At 33.4% G+C, this 22,481-nt stretch overlaps 7 protein-coding genes across 7 annotated transcripts in view; 6 read left to right on the plus strand and 1 right to left on the minus strand.

The window, feature by feature from the left end:
• The window catches only part of DFA_05540 (uncharacterized protein), a gene marked incomplete at both ends in the record, with an annotated part of 2,280 nt that extends 1,696 nt beyond the window's left edge, over positions 1–584 (plus strand). The window contains one exon of the mRNA XM_004361202.1: positions 547–584. Within this exon, the coding sequence (XP_004361259.1) occupies positions 547–584 (38 nt within the window). The remainder of the gene's footprint in view (positions 1–546) is intronic.
• Positions 585–961: 377 nt separating this feature from the next.
• DFA_05541 (uncharacterized protein) lies at positions 962–11,954 on the plus strand (the record flags this gene model as incomplete). Its single annotated transcript, XM_004361203.1, has 22 exons — positions 962–2,180; positions 2,254–2,422; positions 2,529–2,695; positions 2,790–3,092; positions 3,181–3,634; positions 3,730–3,994; positions 4,060–4,341; positions 4,453–4,687; positions 4,780–5,052; positions 5,165–5,295; positions 5,485–5,889; positions 6,023–6,116; positions 6,224–6,264; positions 6,960–7,368; positions 7,439–7,665; positions 7,748–8,063; positions 8,149–8,596; positions 8,705–9,619; positions 10,057–10,181; positions 10,313–10,817; positions 10,912–11,502; positions 11,582–11,954. The coding sequence occupies 22 exons, from the start codon at positions 962–964 to the stop codon at positions 11,952–11,954; spliced, it is 7,947 nt and encodes a 2,648-aa protein (XP_004361260.1).
• A 468-nt stretch (positions 11,955–12,422) lies between these two features.
• On the plus strand, positions 12,423–13,799 carry DFA_05542 (CCCH-type zinc finger-containing protein; the record flags this gene model as incomplete). The annotated part of the gene is made up of 4 exons (XM_004361204.1): positions 12,423–12,581; positions 12,671–12,932; positions 13,031–13,305; positions 13,413–13,799. 4 exons carry the CDS (start codon positions 12,423–12,425, stop codon positions 13,797–13,799), a joined length of 1,083 nt encoding a protein of 360 aa, XP_004361261.1.
• Positions 13,800–14,164: 365 nt separating this feature from the next.
• DFA_05543 (uncharacterized protein) lies at positions 14,165–17,369 on the plus strand (the record flags this gene model as incomplete). Its single annotated transcript, XM_004361205.1, has 8 exons — positions 14,165–14,306; positions 14,345–14,381; positions 14,461–14,652; positions 14,965–15,100; positions 15,450–15,501; positions 15,958–16,029; positions 16,808–16,931; positions 17,327–17,369. 8 exons carry the CDS (start codon positions 14,165–14,167, stop codon positions 17,367–17,369), a joined length of 798 nt encoding a protein of 265 aa, XP_004361262.1.
• Positions 17,370–17,562: 193 nt separating this feature from the next.
• On the minus strand, positions 17,563–19,490 carry adcB (SAM domain-containing protein; the record flags this gene model as incomplete). The annotated part of the gene is made up of 4 exons (XM_004361206.1): positions 17,563–18,291; positions 18,369–19,155; positions 19,255–19,357; positions 19,427–19,490. 4 exons carry the CDS (start codon positions 19,488–19,490, stop codon positions 17,563–17,565), a joined length of 1,683 nt encoding a protein of 560 aa, XP_004361263.1.
• A 486-nt stretch (positions 19,491–19,976) lies between these two features.
• DFA_05545 (uncharacterized protein) lies at positions 19,977–20,382 on the plus strand (the record flags this gene model as incomplete). The annotated part of the gene is given in 2 exon segments (XM_004361207.1): positions 19,977–20,099; positions 20,119–20,382. The coding sequence occupies 2 exon segments, from the start codon at positions 19,977–19,979 to the stop codon at positions 20,380–20,382; spliced, it is 387 nt and encodes a 128-aa protein (XP_004361264.1).
• A 221-nt stretch (positions 20,383–20,603) lies between these two features.
• DFA_05546 (putative DNA repair protein) lies at positions 20,604–21,767 on the plus strand (the record flags this gene model as incomplete). Its single annotated transcript, XM_004361208.1, has 2 exons — positions 20,604–21,222; positions 21,307–21,767. The coding sequence occupies 2 exons, from the start codon at positions 20,604–20,606 to the stop codon at positions 21,765–21,767; spliced, it is 1,080 nt and encodes a 359-aa protein (XP_004361265.1).
• Positions 21,768–22,481: the final 714 nt, after the last annotated feature.

Here is a 22,481-nt window from a genome sequence, read left to right on the forward strand (position 1 = left end):
TATCTTGACCATCCACCAATATTCACGCTGCTGTTATCTTCGTCTGGTTTAGAGCTATTTGAACAAAACTTTCGAGAATATACAACTACATCAATAAACTATCTTTTTATATTATACCTTGTATGCTACATTTTCTTGTTTACTATTGAATAGAATAAATAAAATAAAGATAGAATAGAGAAGTATAGAATAGACAAAGATATCGTTGTCTTGTCGGTTTGGACAAAAAAAAAAGGTGAACTTTTTTAAAATTTATTTTACATCTCAGACGACCATCAATTCTGGTCCCTTCGACCTTTTGTAGTGCTTGAATCTTGCTGACTTTGAGAAAAAAATATTTCAAAAACTCTTTGAAACAAAACACTCATGTATAATATTTCATGTAGTGAATCACTCGTGATATGACTATTTAATATTATTAAATCTTTTTAATTTATTTCATTATATTTAACAAGTGTTGCTATTGAATATAGATAGTATAAAAAAAATAAATAAAAAAAATAATAGTATTACATGTGCTATTAATAAGTAGTTACTTATTAATAGCACATGTTGTCGCAAGTATCGCTTTCTTACTTATTTAGTACCAAACGAAGGCATCTTCCACATGACCCGAAACCCCGAAACAATTAAAATCAATTTGCTTGATTTATCACCATGCACAAGTTCGGTGAACCATTGCACACGTGGCTCGCAAAAGATTCGAGCAATTGATCTAAATAATTTTAATTTTTTTCAATCACACTCCCTTCCGATTCTATTTAAAGTTATCAAAAAAATTTTAAGGTATATCTATATATCTATCTATCTATCTATCTATCTATCTATCTATCTATCTATCTATCTATCTATCTATCTATCTATCTATCTATCTATCTATCTATCTATCTATCTATCTATCTTCTATCTTCTATCTATCTTCTATCTATCTCTATCTATCTATTATCTTAAAGTTTAACGAATGAGTAGTAATAATAATCAAGATTCAATGCAGATTGAATCTTCAACAACTACCAACAATAATAATAATAATAATAATAATAATAATAATAATAATAATAATAATAATAATAATAATAATAATAATAATAATAATAATAATAATAATAATAATAATAATAATAATAATACCACCTCTACAAATTTAAAATTGTTCATCCCTCGAGAGAAATTAGGTTGTAATAATAATAATAATAATAATAATAATAATAATAATAATAATAATAATAATAATAATAATAATAATAATAATAATAATAATAATAATAATAGTAATAAGAATAACATCTTCGAGGGTCTTTACGACCCCGAAGATAACACAACACAACCCGATCAACCTGAAAAAACACCATCCAACAAAAAGAAGCCTCCCAAGAGGAAAAAAATAGAATTCGATCAACCACCACCACCACCAAAACCAAAGGAGAAGAAGAAACCAGTAAAAAGAGTCAAAAAGGACGACTCGACCACTTTTACATCTACCACTCCAATGGATCCTGATGATGATGATCAAACCATCTCTACAACTACAACCTCCTCCTCCTCCTCCTCCTCCTCCTCCTCCTCCTCCTCCTCCTCCTCCTCCTCAGTTGACCCACCGGTTTCCAAACCAAAGTCAAAGCCTGCTGGAAAGAACAAGGCTCCAACGTCAAAGGCTGGGAAGCCTGCTGGAAAGAACAAGGCTTCAAACGCCAATCGACCATCAATCATCTTCAAAGAGGGTGAATCGTTACCAGACTCTCAATTATCATACACTTCATACGTAATGAAGTATCCAACAATTGTGAGTAACAAAACTCAAAAGAAAAAGAAGAAGAAAAAGAAATCAAACTCTTCATCATCATCATATTGGACGTTCAAATCTATGGACATTACAGATGACCAATCATCATCATCATCATCATCATCATCATCGTCATCGTCATCGTCAACAACGTCCAACAATATGGACACTACAGATGACCAATCAACAACAACAACAACAACAACAACAACAATATCACCAGTACCAACAAACGACGAACTAATTCAGAGCATTAGAAAGTTGGCCAATTTTATTGGAAATCAAACCACAACTTTTCTCAATCTAATAGCCACCAACAACAAGTGCTTTGAGTCAAATGGAACACCTGTTCCATTTGTTGTTAAGTTTTTTCAAACTCAATGCAAGCTTACTGAAAGTAAGTCAAGAAAAAGAAAAAGAAAAAAAAAGATAATGAATCAATCAAAAACTAACTCTTTTTTTTTCTTTAGATCAACTAAAAGAAAATCTCACCACTTTTAGATTTGACAGAACGTCGATTGAATGGATGATAAGATACTTTGCTCTTGGAGGAGACGCTATTTTTTCAGCAATGGGTAAACATCCGGTACCTCGTATTGACACCGTGGAGGATCTATCCAATGATTCAATTTACTCATTGTAAGATTTTAATTTATTTTAATTACCATAGTAGAGGTGGTTAGTAGTGTCTAAATTGGTGACTAATTTAATTTAATTTAATTTATTTTAATTTATTTCTTTGTAGATGCTTTTTCATGAAACATGTTGCTCCATTTTTGGAAAAAGAGATGCAAAAGAGACCCAAAATGCTTCAAATGCTTCAAAAGTTGAGACAGTTCCGTTGTAACAACTCAAAAAACTGGGTTAATGTGATCGTGATCAACATTAAAAATAATATCATGGTTTCAACTTGTATGTCATATAAATATATAAATATAGTTTTATGATCATTTATATTTTCCCTATTATTAATTCTTTTTTCTTTTTCTTTTTCTTCTTATTCTAGATAACCATTTAAAACAGTTGTTAAACACCTACAAGGATAGGAAGATAAAGGATCTTGGAAAGAACCAAGAAGAAATTAAAAAGGTTAAAAAGTTGGTTCGTGATACTATTTATAATTTTTCTAATACGAGATTAAAAAGAGCTGAGAAAGACCAACAACCAGTTCAAGAAGAAGGTGAAGAAGATGAAGAAGGTGAAGAAGATGAAGAAGGTGAAGAAGAAGAAGATGAAGAAAAGAAAGCAGACCGTGTTGTCACATATGATCTATCAGATGGTGTCTACAAAACCATAGAAATCCTTGGTGGTAAGCAAAAAAAAAAACAAACCTATTTAATATAATATTCATATATTAATTTATTTTCAATCTTTTTTATTTATTTATTTATTTATAGGTTATAACCAACAAGTTATTGATGAGTATAACAACTTATCAGATGACAAGAAGAAGAAAAAGGAAGCAAAATATGACAATCGGGTGAGCAGAAGAAAAAATATTATCAAAAAGAAAAAGGAAGATGCTCACAAAAGAAGGGAAGCTATCATAAAGGAAAGAAGAGAAGCTTCTATCAAGTTGCAAAAGTCCCCAAATACATCTTTGACAGTTGATGATTTGACAAACTCACCATCTTCATCACCCAACACATCTTCACCACGCAACCCAAAAGGTAAATTCAATCAAAGAATGAAACATGACAGCATTCGAATCCGCGAGTTGGATGAACTGAAGAAGATCACAATAGAGGCAGAAAAAAGAAATGCTGATCTCCAACAGATTAGCGATACCCGAACACCAACCGTGTTTATTCCCGGGCTCATCAATATTTCATCCATTATACCATCTCTTGGGTAGGTTAAATATATTTATATATTTATGTATCTATTAATTATAAATCAATGTATTAACTTTTATTATTATTCCTATTATTTATTCATTTTAATAGATTTGATATCCAATTCATGTTTACAAGAGAACATGCTAAAAACCTTTTGAAATGTTTGGGTTTAAAAAAGGCCAATGTCGAAAAAGATCACGAGGGTAACCCAAGCTATGCCATCGCCACTCTCTTCCCAGGCTTGTACAAATACGATCCAAGGCTTTTCACAAACACCAAGAGGGTGTATCTTCCGGCCACCCCTCCCACTGATGTTGAAAAACAAAAGGATGAGGAAAGGAGGAAAACAAACAATGACAATAGATTTGCAAGCGTAAGTATTTCAATATTTATTACATTCACAAATTATTATTTCAATTACTAATTTTCTTTCTTTAGGCATTAAAGAAATATAAAGGTAATGAAGATGTGGCAAGGGTAGCTGCTACTTTGCAAACTGGAGAAAAGGCAAAGAATGCAATTGAACAACACAACAAATTGCATGGTTTTAAAAAAGGATCTCATGATAAAAATCGAGCACTTCTTGCAAAAGGCACAATAACTTTTTCGAAAGAAGAAATGTTTCAAGAGATAGTAAACAAAGGAGTAAAGTATGAAAATACCTCAACTACCACTACACCATCTACTTCTTCATCTTCATCATCTTTACCATATGTCACAGTAACATTCGACAAGAAGGTGTCTGTCACCACCAATGGTGCATCAGCCACCGTGACTTTTAGAACAATCAAGTACAAGCCTGGGAACAAACCCAACAAGCTGTACAACAAGCAAGTTGCAATGGAGAAAGAATTTGCTGGAAAGTCTTTGAAGGATGTCATTGCCATTGGTATCGATCCCAACACGTGCTCAATTACTGTCGTTAACAATCACGATGACAAGGTTCTGGACATGAGAATGGATACTCTTATGGTTAAAAGAAACACCAAGTTTCTTTTAGAGAAAATCTCTTGTCATATGGGAAAGGCCATCAAAAGTTTTGAATCCTGTTTACCATCTCTCAAGTGTATGTATACATTTTATAATATTTGTTTGTTTTATTTTAATTATTAAATAATTATTAATTCATTATTTTTTTATTTATATATTTATATATAGTCAATGTCCTTAACCCTCAAACATTCCAATCTAGGCTGGACTATTATGAAAAGTATTGTGATTATTTCGATATCTATTTCGAAGCCATCAATGATCCAATCGTACTATCTTGGAAGAGGAACTTTGCTTTCAAAAAGCAAAAGTTGAACAAAGAGTTTTACCAACAATTTGACAACTACATTCTTGATCTCTTTAAAGATCATTTCCCAACCAAGTATTCAAGTATGAACGATTCTGAAAGGAATCAGTACATTCAAGACAATACAATCATATGTATGTATTTATAAATCATTTTCAAAAAGAATATTAATGTATTAAAAAGTGTATATATATTAATATGTATTTTTTTTTCCTTTTTTCCTTTTCCTTTTTTTTTTTAAAATAGTTTTTGGAAATGCCAAATTTGGACACAACACTCGTGGCAAGGTAACAACATTTGCAGCCAAGACTGTTGCCAACAAGTTAAAGTCCAAACAATATTCCGTTGTCTATATTAATGAATACAACACGTCAAGAGTAAGTTTCTTAATTAAAATTATCATTTTATTTAAACATTTAATTAAATTTATTAATTCTCTTTAAACTTTTTAGCAACATTTTGATTGTTTTTTCCACCAAGAGGAGGAAAACTTGATCCATCATGACCTCAACGAACCTCATGAGGATCCAAAGGATGGTTTTCATCTGGAGAAATGCCATCTCAAGCTTGGTAAAGAAAAGGATGGAGGCCAACCGACCAATGTCCAACAGTGCTCACCTATCAGCGAAGCATGTCAATCCGCTGCTAAAGGTAATAGTTTCCTTCGATGCAGTGACCACCGGCATCGTTTAGCACTCGTCAAGCAAGACACCCATTCAAAAGAATACAAAGAGTCGTTGGGGTTCCTCAAATCCATCGATGATTTGGACAAGAAACTCCAATCACACAATCTTTTGAATGTGGCAGGTCAATGTCGAACAAGGAAGGTGACACCGTCAGATGTTGCCGGTTCGGAGACTGAATCGCGTCAGGACTCTCAAAAAGTTGCCTCGACCCAATCGTCTTCGTCATCAACAAAAAAGTTCGACTATCGACACGGACAGAATAAATATGGTCCAGAGATTAGAAAAGCAAGTAAGTCCCTACACAACAAGCACAGAATGGCTGTGTCCTGGAAACGTGTTTTGTGCACTGGTTGTGGAAAAAGTTTCAACCGGGATGTTAATGCAGCACGTAATATGCTGCTACTTGGTATTTTTAAAGTTTGGAAAAATGGTCACCGTCCGTCAAGATATGGAAAGACAAATTAATTGCCAGGGTAAAAACCGAGGCATCAACACAATTTGGGCTCTCAAAGGTATGATTATATTTATTTCATTTTTTGAGTCATACTAACTCTCTTTTTTTTTTTTCAAATCTCTTTTGTAAAAATTTTCAATTTTTTCTCCTCATTTTGAAATAAAGGCTCAAATGGCACTATTAAAAATAATAATGAAACTATTAAAGTAATAATGATAGAATGATTCAAATGTTGAAGGTTGACAACCCTTCAATATGCTATTTCGAATACTCATTCTCTTCCTCTTCCCCATCCTCGATCTTGTGTATCTTATGAATCTAAACAACTAGATACGAATGAATGACAAAAGTATTATATCTGTGTTGTTATTTATATAATTAAATTATCCCATTAATTGTGCGTATATATATCTCTCCCTCTTTTGTAGTATCTATCTCCCTGTCAATAAACCCCAAGAAAAAATTAAAAAATTGAAAAATATTTAGAAAAAATCGAATTTCAATAAACAATATTTGCTATCGATGAAGGCAGTATTAATTTTAATTAATTGTTGGTTTTTATTAAAATTCTCCTCTCTCGTATTTTAAGGTCTGATCCTTTCTACGTCCAACAAACAATACACTCAGAACAATAAAATGTGTATTATCTTGGATAATATCGGAGCTAACATGGGTGGCAATTCTATCCATTTGGATGGGAATAAAAATGTCTTCAGGAGGTGGAAGAGCGATCCAGTTGTTCCATTCACCAGAACCCAACCATTCACGGTGAAAAGAATGAACCCTGCCTAAATTATTATTTGTTGAATATATAGTTAAAGTTTTAGTATTTCTTCATGTCCATGAAGTTCATCTTCCTCTTCTGATCATTGAAACAACACAAAATTAATTTAATTTATAGATGTTGAGGACAACAAGCACTCCCCTTTTAAAAGTAGTCAGACCACACTCTTTTATTTCTTTTTTAACCAACAACATCAAGTCTTCTAGTACTACTACTACTACCTATAAATACAATAATAGTAATAGTTATCTAGAAAGTAATAACAATAACAAATACACAACTATTACATTTAATAGTACAAACAAATATATTGTTAGCAATCATCATCAATATTATAATAGATCATATTCAACCAATAATACAACAACAACAAAACCAACAATGTCAGCTGCACTTGATATCGATCTTGCATTATTAAACAGTCACTTTGTACCAGTTGAAGTACCAATCTACAAATTAGATGTAACAAGCTCTTTTCAAAAGTTAACCAATGATGAAAAGTTGTATGCTCATCACTATTCCCAAGGTAAGTAAATCTAATAATAATACATTGTTACTTTATTGTATATGTATACTTATTATCTTTTCTTCTTTAGCTTCATGGCATGGTAGTCTTATTTGTTTAGGTCAAACTTCAAAGGAATCAATTCCCATCTTTGAAATGTTGACTAGAATGTTTACTTTGAAGAATGCAACCGAGTTAAAGGCTAAAGTAGTTCCATCGCTCGTCACAGAGGCTGATTACAAGGCTCTCTTAAACTATGCCACTCAATTCTATGGTAACATGGGTAACTATTTATCATTTGGTGATTCAAAGTTTGTTGTAAGTAGATACTATTATCATTATCATATCAATTGGTAACTGACCTTTTTTAATCATTCTTCTTTTCATTTATTTTTTATAGCCAAGAATTAAAAAGGAACAATTAAAGTCTATTGTTTCAAGCTTTGATGATTCCCAATTGAATGAATTATGGGGCAAGTGTGGTGATTTAATCTATAGCTTGGGTGTTAGAGAGAGAGAATTGGGTTTTGAACCAAATGGTATCTCTACCTATTACTCTGATGACATTACAAAGGCCGAGATTGACAAGGTACAAACTTTTATGGATGAAAAGGGTATCTCTGCTTACAACACTCGTCTCTTTAAAAAGGATGGTCGTTATCAATTATTAATTGCTTCTGTTGATAAAAAACCAATTCAATCATTTAAATTTAATGGTAAACAAAAGAGAAAGAAAGAGAGAAAAAAGAAAAAAGAACAAATTTATTTATTTAATTTAATTTTCCTTCCTTTTTTTTTTAGATTATGATATTGATATTGTTTATGGTGATTGGAATCAATATCTTTCAAAGGTAGTTTATCATTTGACAGAGGCACTTAAATATTGTGCAAATGATAACCAAAGAAAGATGACTCAAAAGTATGTTGACCATTTCCAAGGAGGCAATGTAGACGACCACAAGGATTCTCAGAGATTCTGGATCAGAGATATCTCACCAGTTGTAGAGACCAACATTGGTTTCATTGAATCCTACAGAGACCCATCTGGTGTCAGAGGTGAATTTGAAGGTTTTGTATCTATTGTCAACAAGGAAATGAGTCTCAAGCTCGGACAACTCATCAACCAAGCTGAAAAGTTCATTCCACTCTTACCATGGACCAAAGAATTTGAAAAGGATGTATTTAGAAAACCAGATTTCACTAGTTTGGAAGTTTTAACTTTTGCTTCAACTGGTGTTCCATCTGGAATGTATGTAATCAAAATGAGAGAAAGAGAGAGAGCGAGAGAGAGTTGATAACGAAATATATATATACAAATACATAGTTAACTAATCTTTTTATTCTATTTTTTTTTTAGTAATATTCCAAATTATGATGATATTAGACAAAATGAAGGATTTAAGAATGTTAGTTTGGGCAACGTAATCTCTGCTCGCAAGGAAGAGAAGGTAACATTTATCGTCGATCAAGACCAAGCCATCTTTAACAAATTGATGGTTACAGCATTTGAAGTTCAAGTTGGTATTCATGAATCGTTGGGACATGGTAGTGGAAAGTTGTTTGTTCGTGACGCCAATGGAGAGTGCAACTTTGACAAGAACACTATCAATCCATTGACTGGTAAACCCGTCAACCCAGAGACTGAAGCATACCAAGGAAATGAAACCTATGACTCCAAGTTTAAGAGTCTTGGTTCTGCCTTTGAAGAGTGTCGTGCTGAATGTGCCGGTATCTATCTCTGTGTCAACCGTGACATGCTCTCTATCTTTGGACATCACGATCAAGAAGCTTTGGATATTTTCTATGTCAATTGGTTGATTATGTCTCGTTCCGGTCTCTGTGCCCTCGAATTCTACACACCCGAGACTTCCAAGTGGCGTCAAGCTCACATGCAAGCCAGATATGCTATCCTCCAAGTATTGTTACGTGCCGGACAAGGTCTTTTGACCATTGAAAAGAGTCACGACGATGTATTGGTCAAACTTGACAGAACCAAGATTGAAAGCGTCGGTATCCCTGCCATTGGTAAGTTCCTCAACGACCTCATGGTCATCAAGGCCACCGGTGACGCTCAACGTGGTAACAAGCTCTTTGACGACTACACTGCCGTCCCAAGCGACTTCCTCGCCATCAGAGACATTGTCTTGGCCAAGAAGAAACCAAGAAGAGTATTTGTTCAATCACACACCATTGCCAATGGCAACAATGTCACTCTTCAAGATTTTGATGATACCCCTGAAGGTGTCATTGAATCAATGGTCACTAGATTCAAGTAAAACCCTTTAAATAAATCACACTGAAATTGTATGTGGTTGTTATACATATATATAATATATATTATCATGTGATAACGGTTTGTGGTTGTTTGTGTGCAGGAGAGGGAGGAGGAGGGATGGTTTGATGCATAGACGACTATAGTCAAGTCATCGGGAGTGTCGGGTAATTTTTTAGGGATAGCGCGACTTGACTATGACCATTGCTATGCGATCACCTTTTTAAGGTTGATCATCACACCACCAACCAGCAAGTCCGAAAAATGTAATTTAAAAAATTTTACTCTGGTCAACTTCAAACCTCTGATATTGTTGTCCCCTTTACTTTTTAATTAATCTTACTTCTTGTTATTATTATTATTATTATTACTATTTAATTATTACTTTAAATCAAGTAATATCTATATATTACTATCGTATATATCAACAATTCTAGAATGAGTAAATTATTAGAATATGCAAATCATTGCTTAGAATCATATCAACCAACTACAATTGTAGCTGCTACTGCAGGTATTACTGCTGCCTCTGTTTTACTTTTTAACAGTATTTCTGATCAAGGTAATATAATATAAAATTATAACATCTATAACATTTATAAATATATATATATAGATGTATATTTTGATTGATTGATCAAATCTAATCTTTTTTTTTTATGTTTTTTCTATTTATTTATTTTTTTCTAATAGATTTTAGAAAACAAATGAGAAATAAAGTATTTAGTACATTAAGAAGTGCACCAGGTGTAAAGGAAAAAGTAAAGGAAGAGAGAAAGAAAATCAAAGATCATCTAAAGGAACAATTCCAAACCAATCCAAAGCACTCTCACTACACTTTGCCATTGAATGGTATCAAGCATGATGACATTCTCGAATTTATGGACGAGTTGATGAAAATAGATGAGAGCAAGTGGAAAGACAGCAAGGTCAGTGGTTGTGTCTATCTCGGTGAACAAGAACACTCGAACCTTTTGAACAAGACCTATGGCATGTTCTCACTCACCAATCCATTGCATCCAGACGTATTCCCCTCTATCAGAAAATTCGAAACTGAATCCATCGCCATGGTTGCCAACATGGTTAATGCTCATCCAAAGGTGGTTGGTGCAATGACTAGTGGTGGAACTGAAAGTATTTTCATGGCTGTTAAAGCTTATCGTGATTTCTATAAAGATAAAACTTCAAATCCTGAAATGTATGTAAAAACTATAATGTTAAACAAACAAAACAATCAATCAAATAAATTAATTATTAATACATTTATTTATTTATTTTCCTTTTCTTTTTAGAGTTGTACCAATAACAATTCATGCAGCATTTGATAAAGCATGTTCATATTTAAATATAAAGATTAGACATATTGAAGTTGGAGATGATTTCAAGGTTGATTTGAACAAGGTTCGTGCAGCCATTACTAAAAACACTATTATGATTGCAGGATCTGCTGTCAATTTCCCACACGGTATCATTGATGATATCCAAGGACTCTCAAAGATTGCCAAGGAACACAAGATTGGCTTGCACGTTGACGGATGTCTTGGTGGATTTGTATTGCCATTTGCCGAAGAGTTGGGATACGACATTCCAGTGTTTGACTTTAGATTGGATGGTGTCACTTCCATGTCGGTCGATACTCACAAGTATGGTTACGCTTCCAAAGGTACCTCTGTCGTTCTCTTTGGCAACAAGAAGCTTCGTCGTGCCATGTACTTTACCGCACCCAACTGGCCAGGTGGTATCTACGCCTCACCAACCATGCCAGGTAGCAGACCAGGTGGTCTAGTTGCTGCTTGTTGGGCCTCCCTCGTTGCTCAAGGTAGAGATGGTTTTAGAAACAAAGTTAAAGAAATTATGATTACTACCAAAAATATTATTAATGGGTAAAAAAAAAAAAAAAAAATAGAAAAGAAGAAGAAATAATATTTATATAGTAATCTATTAATCTTTGATTTATTTTAGATTAAAACAAATAGAAGGAGTATCAATTATTGGTGATCCAAAAGCCATGGTAGTAGCATTTACAGCAGATAAGATATTCTTTATAAACGATCTGATGAGTAAGAAGGGATGGCATTTGAACACACTTCAAAAGCCAGACAGTTTACATCTTTGTGTGACTGCCAAGCACATTGGAATGGACAAACAATTCCTTCTCGACCTCAAGGACAGTATCGATGAATTAAAGAATATGAAAACTCTTCCAACCGATGGTATGGCTCCCATCTATGGTACTGCCCATTCCATTCCAGATCGTGAAATGGTTGGTGTCATCCTCTCTGATTTCATCGATACTCTTATTACTTCTGATGTTAAACCAAATCAATCAACTTAAACAAAAAACAAAACAAAACACAATAACAAGTAAATGTCATTTTTAAATAATAATAATAATCCATAAACAAATAACTACAAATAAATAAATAAAGGTAAAACTAAGGTTTTTTTTTTGCACATACAATCACTCTCCTCGTTAAAACGAAGTTCAAAAAAAAATATTTTTGTCGTCGATTTTTTTCTTGTTTTTTTGCTCAATGCACACACAGAGGGAACTCATTCACATCTCTTTAAAGAGCTCTCTCTCTAATCTAGTACTCAATCAACTCTCCCCTTTCATTCAACCCTCCACCCACACCTTGCATCAACATTCTATTGTTATTCTCAAGGTTAATAGTAACATTCACAAAACGGTTGATATCACCACATACCAACGTAGTAATAATAATATAATCATAACAAGTAGTAGTCGTTTGTTCTAGTAGTTATAGAGAGGAATCGAAAAGATAGATAGATAAGATCAAAAATGCCACCAAAAGAATCAAAAAAGGCAGTAGAAAAGGATAAACAAAAAAAGGTTGAAGACAAGACCTTTGGTCTCAAGAATAAGAATAAATCTAAAAAGGTTCAACAATTTGTAAAGACTGTTGAACAACAAGCAACTGCCAATGCAAACCAAAAGAAGGTAAGAAGAAGAATAGAAAAAGGAAAAGGATAAAGATAATGATAAAGATAAGGAAACAAGAAATAGTTAATTAATATCTTGTTTTTTAGGTCAATCACAAGGCCGAAATGGCAAAGAAGGAAAAGGAGTTAAAGGAAAAGGCCAAGCAAGATATGGCTGCCTTCCTTCAACCAACCATTATTCAAGCCAAGGTACCATTGGGTGTCGATCCAAAATCAATTGTTTGCGAGTTCTTTAAGGCTGGTTCATGTGCAAAGGGTAACAAGTGTAAATTTGCTCATGATTTGAATGTTGCTAGAAAGGATGCCAAGATTGATATTTACACTGATCGTCGTAATGGTGAAGATAAGGGTAACTATAACTTTAACTATCATTATAATTATATCATTATATAATCATCATTTATGTCTTTTGATTTTAATTTAACCTTATTATTATTTATTTTATAGAAAAAGATTTAATGGAAACTTGGGATGATGATAAACTCAAGAGTGTCGTTTCAACCAAACAAACTCAAACAAATAAGAATCTCAAGACTGCTATTGTATGTAAATTTTTCCTTGAAGCCATTGAATCTGCCAAATATGGTTGGTTCTGGGAATGTCCAAATGGTGCATCATGCATGTATCAACATTGTCTTCCACCAGGATTCGTCCTTCAAAAGAAAAAGACAAAGGAAGATGAAGTAGAAGAAATCCCAATTGAAGAACTTATTGAAGAAGAGGTAAGAATAGAAAAGAAAAGAAAAAGAAGATTGATTGAAAATTTGGTAATGAATTCATTAGATATCTAATACTTTTATTGTTTTTCTTTTCCTTTTATTTTTTGTAGAGAGCCAAATTAACAAAGTCAACACCAGTAACATTAGAAACCTTTACCAAATGGAAAGCAGAAAAGAAAATTCAAAAAGAAAAGGCAGCCAAGGATGCAGAAGAAAAGAGAATGGCAGATATCAAGGCTGGCAAGACCTCTATGAGTGGAAGAGAAATGTTTGTTTTCAACCCAGACTTGTTTGTTGATGATGACTTTGCTATCGATGTCACATCCAAAGAATTTGAAGTTGATCCAAATGATGTCACATCTATTGCTTCCACTGTCGACAAGAGCTTATTTATTGAAGATGACGATATTCCAGACATGTCAGATGATGATGAAGATGAAGATGATGATGAGGATGACGGTGAAGATCAAGAGGAAGATGAAGAAGACGACGAATAAAAAAAAATGGAAAATATATATTATACACAAAACAAAAAGAGATGGAATAATAACATGATCGTTTATGAAAATCTACCTGATCATCAGGTTTTAATATGTATCATAATAATAACGAACGACGTTTATTTAAACTGAGATGTTCTTCAAAGTTTACAGATGCTTCATTGCTTGTCTTAGTACTGGATGATACCCTATCACAAAATATCGATTCTTAAGAATTGCGTACTCCGATGACAATGCTCGGTTTTTGACAATAATATGATACTCATTTTGTTGAGAAATATTCCTACATTTTTGTATTGATAACTATTGGAATTTGATCAACTGTTATTTATCTTTTGAATTTAATTATAAATGGGTTGGGGATGTATGATGACAAATTGAGCAGTATAGCAATCGATCATGTTAAACAGAGGATCTCTACCAGCTCACCCTATTGTTATCATTCAGTCTACTCGAGTTCTTCAACGCAACTTTCATCGCTACGTTTCTTCCACGTATGGAACAGTAGCCTCTAGTTGCGTACGACGTTTATTTAAACTGAGATTTCTTCTGGCTATCACAACTCAAAAGTTGGTGCATGTATAAAAAACTTTTCAAAACTGAGATGATGGGAACGAATTCGTTTACCATTTAGCTTTATCTTTTTTTTTTCTGTCAGGCAAAAACCGAGTTGCAGAAGACACAATATATATAATATTCGGTCGAGTCATTTACACACATGTGCCTACACTGATCGTTTCTCAGGTGCAGATATAAGACAATACAGGCATAGAGTAACTATATTCTTTACAAAACATCACTATGGGGGTAATTTATTCAAAGAATGTCTTAAAGGGTATCGTGGTCATGAGTAGGTACACAAGGACAGTCAAGCATACTCAAAATAGAAAGCATTTATTTTCCTCCAAAGGGGAGAATTGGTCATGATTTTGTATACCTGACAAGTAGTAGGCAACATCAATCGGTGTGGTGTGTCTTTTATCTGCACTACTCTAAAAGCAACAAAATAAATCAATGAAGCATTATTTGTAACTGACCTAATCATACGGATCACCTGATGAGAGATGTGTTGAGGTGACCCGTTGCAACGAGTCGACTGAAGGGGGAAGTTTGAATCACTAAAGTAGTATTCTACTTGTTTCATAATTTTGTGAGAGTGAAGCATCGTCTTTGGCTTGGGCAGCAACAGCGATGATAAAGAAGAATTCATTGGCCAAGATGAAGAGGAGTTCATCGACTTTTATAATGATGATGAAGAGGAGGACATCGACGCAGATGTAGAGGAACACAATGATAATGTGGATATCAATTGATGAAGCTTTCTAAACTACCAAACCAATCGACACTGATGACAAAGTTAACGCCGTCAAAACTCCAACATCTTAAACAACTCCAACAAATCCAACAACCACAACAACAACAATTGATAGTCGTTTAGGTTCGACTCTATCCAATATTTATTGATGATGGACATCTAGTTATGTATTTAAATGCTCAAAGAAATAAAATATTCATATGTATTATTATTGTTATTATTCTTTTTTATTCGTTTATTCGTTGGACTCTATCCAATATATTTATAATTCTTTAATTATCCATGGACAAAAATTACTCAGAGGCCAAATCCAAGAGTGTTTTGGATATTAGTTTGCAAATAGCAAGAAGAAAGAATCTCTTATCGGTCATTTAATTTCAAACTGTCATTGCGTATGGATAAATTACCCTTAGTGTTGTTTTAATTTTACTACAATGTTGAAGTCTATATGATACTTAACTTTATCATTTATGGATAGGCATGGATGTATTGTTTGATTAAATATTGAACTATAAAGCTGTAAGGGATAAATAAAAAGAGGAAAAGAAATATGAGTAGAATCAATAGAGCTACCATTACTCTTGTCTCAATCACAATGTTTCTCATTCTAAAAAAAAAACCAATATATAGATAATAAATATTAGTATCCAGATAATTTTGACTAAGAACCAAAATCTTTTATAAATATATAATATAAATTAAAGTAAGACTATAAACTACCATGAAATATTATATACATCACTAACCATTATTCTATTGTTTAAAGACAATAGAAATAAACCTCTTTTTTAAAATTATAGATTACACTTGTGGTAATATTATTATTATTATTTTAAAAAGACACTACAACTCCTTTTGGTTGGTGGGAGGATGTTCTAGTCTCTGCCAAATGGTCACATATATCTTCTGAGGGTAGGTTGCTGACTTTGAGAAAAAATAAACGCTCACAACACTTCAAATATTCATAACACATTTTAAAGTATTATTTTGAATTTGATTTAAAAATCATAAGGTTTATTTCTTTTATCTTTCTTCATTATCACTTATTTATTTTTAAGTTCCCTCCCCTCACTTCATTGTTGTACAACACACCAAATATCTATCTATCTATTACCGTCTTTTATTCTATACATCTTTTAATCTATATAAACATGTCCACAAATAATCTTGTTGAATGTCCCATATGCCAAAATATGTATCCATTTTTGGATTTAGGGACTTACGGAGATCAACAACATCCAATCGATAGTAATAATAATAAACAAGATGCTACAATGCAGGGTGATCTATTGAGAGCGAGAGAGAAATCCAACAACAACAACAATAATAATAATAAAAATAATAATAATAAGTGAAAAGTCAAAATCATCGAACTGAGAGAATTGTGCGGGGCTCATACAAGTGTGTATGACAGACTCTGAGTTTTTCAGCTAGTTTGTTTTGACTTTGCACATAATAATAATAATAATAATAATAATAATACTACAACAATTAGTATCAAATTGTGGGATCCAAACAATTACAAGAGATGCATGCAATGTGGTACCCAAATAAATTTGTCATTTTGGGATTTCCACCAATCACAGTGCCTTGACATATTAGCAAAAGGTGTCAAGGTGGATGGTCAAAATAATTGGTGGTCAAGATGAAATCAAGGACAACAAAGATCCCCAAATGAAACCATTATTAGATGACGAACTAATGGATGAAAAAGTTGGGGTTGACGTCCAAATGGAACCTCTTTCTGGTGGTCAAGATGATGATGATGGCGACGATGACCATCATGCATTTACAGATTTCCAAGATGAGGAAAAGTTAAAAATTTAACAGACAAGGATTTATCAATTGCACTTGATTCTATCCCCACTCTTTGTCAAGGTATGACATTAAATCATTTATTAATATCATACATTTATCTATAAATCATTTAATCTAACATTTTTTTGTTTTTTTTGATTATTATCTTTAGATTTCAATAATCGAGTGACAATCGAATTCAAGAAAAAAGTTGAAGCAAAAGCTGCGTCAAAGAGTCAACCCTCAAACGCGCGTATCAACAAGTCTCAATTACAAACTCTGGGCCAGGTCATATGTGGTGAGGGTCTAATTGTGCATTGCCAAAGAAACGAACGAAAAAAACTTATTTTTCATCCAAGACTCGAAATATGCATCTATCTCCAATTAATTATTCTCTATTATTATAACATAGAACAGTTGGACCACATATGACCTGGCCCAGAGTTTGTAATTGAGACTTGTTGATACGCGCGTTATATAGATAACTTTAAAATACACAATTTATTTATTTATTTATACATTTACATTTACTTGTTTAAATCATTAATAGCAAATAGAATTCTTTTTGATTCACCCATTGTTAGAGATAGACGATTGAGGTCATATTCAGAGAGTTGGGTGAGAATGTCCATTGTGATGGATTGGTCTTCAAACGTTTTGATCAGGTGAGGAAGTTTGGAGAGACTTTAGAAGTGTTCTTACACCACCAACCTTGTAGATTTCGTTTTTGATGGTTTGGTAGAGTGTCTCGGCTTGGTCGGGTGGTGCCAAGGCTAAACACTTGCGTAGAGTTTCCTCGGTGTAATTGAGGAGATCCAAACCGTTGGTGTTGAGACGGTCAAACTCATCGGCAACGGCCGGGGCGTTATGACGGAGTAAAAAGTAACTGTACACGTGACGGTCTGTAAATTTGTTAATGTACAATGGGATAGAGGCAATTTCACTGAGAGGATCTGGACGGTATTGAATGTTTGGATCAGAGTAGACGATCGAGATGGGTACCTTGGTGATGAGATCGACACAGTTTGGAATATCGAGAATTGCATGCAACACGTATTCAACCTTGATTGCCTTTGGATAATAGGTAGAGGTTGGCAAGTCGTGTGGCAACTCGAAAACAAACGAGTGAGTACCTTGTGACCCCTTGTTAATCTTTGGCAAAAAGTATTTCTTGCTTGATGCAACCTTTACAATGGACTTTGGTTGATCGTGACGATCCTCGTTTCTGTAGAGATCAAAATCAATCTTTTTAATTGTCTTTTTGCTGTTGTTGTTTACAGTCACCTCCATTTCAATATCTTCACCTCTAACATAGGAATTCTTGGCAGATTTAATTGTCATTTCAATTGATCCTCCTGATAATGGTGATTTTGATGCCTACAGAAACAAAATAAAAGATATTAATTTAAAAATGAATGAATAAACTTGATTCATTATTGATTTATACTACATACTGTCACATTTAATGGAATGTTTGTAATTTTAAAGATGGTATCTTCAATGTTTACAACATTGACTGTAGCGTTGAGAGCTTGGTCTGGGAGATTGACGACATCAGCAGTTGCAAAGAGAGAGTATTCCACCTTGAAATCATTGATGTGGGTACTTGATTGACACTCTTTTGGAATAAAGAATTGGAATGGGAAGATGTGCTTTCCACACTCGAGACGAACCTTTTTATCGGGTACTAGTTGGAGTAGGTTACGAGAGTCGTAAAATAGACTACGAATGGTCTTTCCACGATACGAGATCTTACCCTTGAATTGTACACGCAACGAACGAATAACAATAAATGGTTGTGACACTGAGTACAAAAGAGACATGTCTAGTGGTTGACCGGTAATGTAGGTACGTGCAGTGTAGATCTCTCCATATGGTGAAAAGGATAGCTTGGTTTCAAGTGGATAACAACTGACGTATTGTGGTGCAAAGTAGACTGGTGGTGGTAATCCAAAGCCTTGTAGAGCATTGACAGTCTGTTGTACTGCAGCCAATTGTGGACTGGCTTGAATGACTTGAGGAGCAACACCTCCAACAGTAGTATAGGGTGGATTAAAATCAAAAGATACTCTTACAAAACCTTTCTTGGTGAGACTTAACCATTGGTCTCTACTACCTTGTAATACATTGTTTTTCAACAATGATACTGGTACTTGAACAGATCCCAATACTTTATCGGCTCCAAATCTCTCCTTGTCATAAATTTCAATTTCAATCAATGTTTGATCATCAACTGATTGTCTAAGAAGTAAATAAATAAATAAATAAATAAATAAATAAATAAATAAATAAATATTAATATCATATGATATATAGTCTAAAGTATATAAAACAACATACAATTCAACGATATGATTCCAAACAGGAGCCAAAGATTTCTTGATAACTTCAGTTTTATAAGTTTGACCTAAACATTTTACAACTGTATAGGGATCAGATGAATCTATAGATAGATAGATTAAATTAGTATCATATATCTATCACGTGAGTCTCTATCTCTATAAATACATACTTCCATCATTTGCTTTCAACTCTTTTGCTTCAACAATAACTAATCTAAGATTTCTTCTTTCCATTTTAGATATCTCGAGATTTATCTAATGTATTATTACAACTATTATTAAAAAAATACAATGAGTGATTGTGAGTTGTAGTGAGACTACAACAAGCTGATAAAGTTTAAAAAATATCCGTTGCCCAATTAAATCAAAAAATTCTAAAAATATCTTTGTGTATTTGGGATAGGCATCACCACTTGGTGGCTTGGCTAGGACACGATATAATGTTGACCTCTAGTCTTTGATGGGTAAGACTCGATATCCACAGAGATCTGATCTTTTCTTTAGATTTCATTATGATTCTGGTCAAATAATACTTTACCTTGCTTGATTTGCAAGGTTGCCTAGATTAATATTATTCTAATGAGAGAGTTTTGAAAAAAGATGGTTAAAAGTTAGAGAGATGAAATAAAGAAAATATAAATACTCATGATAACTATTATTACAAAGGCTATGTTTCAATTTGTATATACATATACATTTTCTAGAAAAAAAAAAAAAGAAATGAATAAATTAGTGGTATTAGTTTTATGTCTATCTACATTTATAATTGGATCAGTTGTTGCCAATGAACAAGAAGATGTAATTCCAAAGATGATTGTTATCAGTTCTTCAAGAATGCCAAATGTAATCTTTGACTTGAGAGAAACGAACGGCCAATGGAATATTAGTACTCGAGTCGTTATACTTTAGAATCTTGATGGCACTCTTTGAAGAGTTTAGAGATATTCCAGATGGTGCAGACTATCGTTCAAAAGAACCAATCTTTGGTGGAGAGTATCATGCCATAACACGTTCACCCAACAAGCGATTCAGTTGGAATCATGCTGCCTCTACCAAACCAAAACTATGTATTCTTTTAGAAGAACTAGTTGAACGTCTCATACTATCAGTTGAAAGTCCAAAGTAGTAAATAGAAATATAAATAAATAAGTCAGATTTATACACAGACTTGAAATAATAATATTTCATCTCATCTTTGCAAAGACTAAAATATATTTTTTTTCTTGGAAATTGTTAAAAATCGACCAAGTCAAACAACTCTGAACCAATAATTTTTAATTTCACACAAGCAACTAACTAAAGTTACAGAGTTTAGTAAAACATATTTATAGATAGAGATAAATAATCATGGCATCAAGACAAAGAAGACAAATAGAAGAGGAAGAAGAGGAAGAGGAAGTTGATGTACAACAACAATCAGAAGGAGAGGAAGCAGCCGCTGAAGCAGCAGAGGAAGAAGACGAGGCATTCATTCCAATCAGTAGATTGCAAGATGTAAATGGTATTACAGCTGCCGATATCAAAAAGCTTCAAGAAGCTGGTTTGAATACAGTACAGTCGATTGTTCATAGCACCAAAAAGATGTTGTGTGCCATCAAGAATATCTCTGAAACCAAGGCAGACAAGCTTATTGCCGAGGCAATGAAGATCTTCAAGACTGGTTTTACATCGGCATCTTTGGTCAACCAAGCGCGTAAACAAATCATTCATCTTACCACTGGTAGCAAGGAACTCGATAACTTGTTGGATGGTGGTTTCGAAGCTGGTTCAATCACCGAGTTGTTTGGTGAGTTTAGAACGGGAAAGACTCAAATCTGTCATACCCTCTGCGTTACTTGTCAATTATCAATCAATCAAGGTGGTGGTGAAGGTCGTGCTCTCTATATAGACACTGAAGGTACTTTTAGACCTGAACGTCTATTAGAAATTGCTGAAAGATTTGGTTTAGATGGTGAATCTGTTCTAAGTATGTAGAAATAATAATATTAAAAATATATATATATACTTTTATTTTCTATTCTAACTCTTTCTTTTCTTTCTTTTTTTTTAGATAATGTTGCATATGCAAGAGCATATAATACAGATCATCAATTACAATTATTAGTTCAAGCATCAGCTATGATGTCTGAATCTAGATACAGTTTGTTGATTGTTGATAGTGCAACAGCACTCTATCGTACCGATTACAGTGGTCGTAGTGAGTTGTCTGATCGTCAAAGACATTTGGCACGATTCCTACGTGGACTCCAACGTTTGGCCGATGAGTTTGGCATTGTCGTCATCATCACCAATCAAGTCGTCGCAACTGTCGATGGCAGCGTATTCAATGCCAACCCAATCAAACCAATTGGTGGTCACATCATCGCTCACGCCTCTACCACTCGTCTCTCTCTCAGAAAGGGTAAGGGTGAGAATCGTATCTGCAAGGTATATGATTCACCTTCACTTCCAGAAGAGGAAAAACAATTTGCCATTTATGGTTATGGTATTGGTGATATTAAAGATGAATAAGAAAAATAATAATAATAATAATAATAATAATAATAACTGGTGGGAATATTTGGGGACAATCATTATAATAATAAACAACACAACAACCTTGTAAATTTATCAACAAACAAGTGATGACAATCAATTATTTATTACATTGATGATCATAGCAGATTATTACTTGAAGAACCAAACAAATATTTATTTAATCAGATTGACCAATCTTCCAATTCTGACTAGGAGGGGTGGATTGAATTGCACACACATAAAGATTGGTTGACCTCCATGCATAGATCATTTTGTTTAATTTTTCCGAAATCATCCAACAAAAGATGAATAGTGATGATCGATATTCAATCATTATTCTACTTTTGGTGGTAATATTATTTATTAGTGTTTTGTTGAATGTGTATCAGTGTGTCAAAAGATCAAGACGTCTGACCGAATAATGTCCAGCTGAACATTATTATCTATTAGCTCCACAACCCACTCTTAAATCTCCTACCTCCAACGCACTGATAACAATGATATCCATGCCAACAATATGCCACCGATCCAATATTACCATCACACCTATCTCTTGTGATTGAAACCTCAATCCTTTTCCAACAACAAACACACAACACACAATTATTATTATTAATTGATTTTCAGATATTAATTAATCATTTAAAACAACTCACAATGTAAGTCCCTTCCCTAGCTATTCATCTTACACACACTATGATCTTGATT

Source organism: Cavenderia fasciculata (genome assembly GCF_000203815.1).
Source record: "Cavenderia fasciculata unplaced genomic scaffold Scf_Dfasci-G-o-80e12.f1-5, whole genome shotgun sequence".
Taxonomy (NCBI): domain Eukaryota; phylum Evosea; class Eumycetozoa; order Acytosteliales; family Cavenderiaceae; genus Cavenderia; species Cavenderia fasciculata.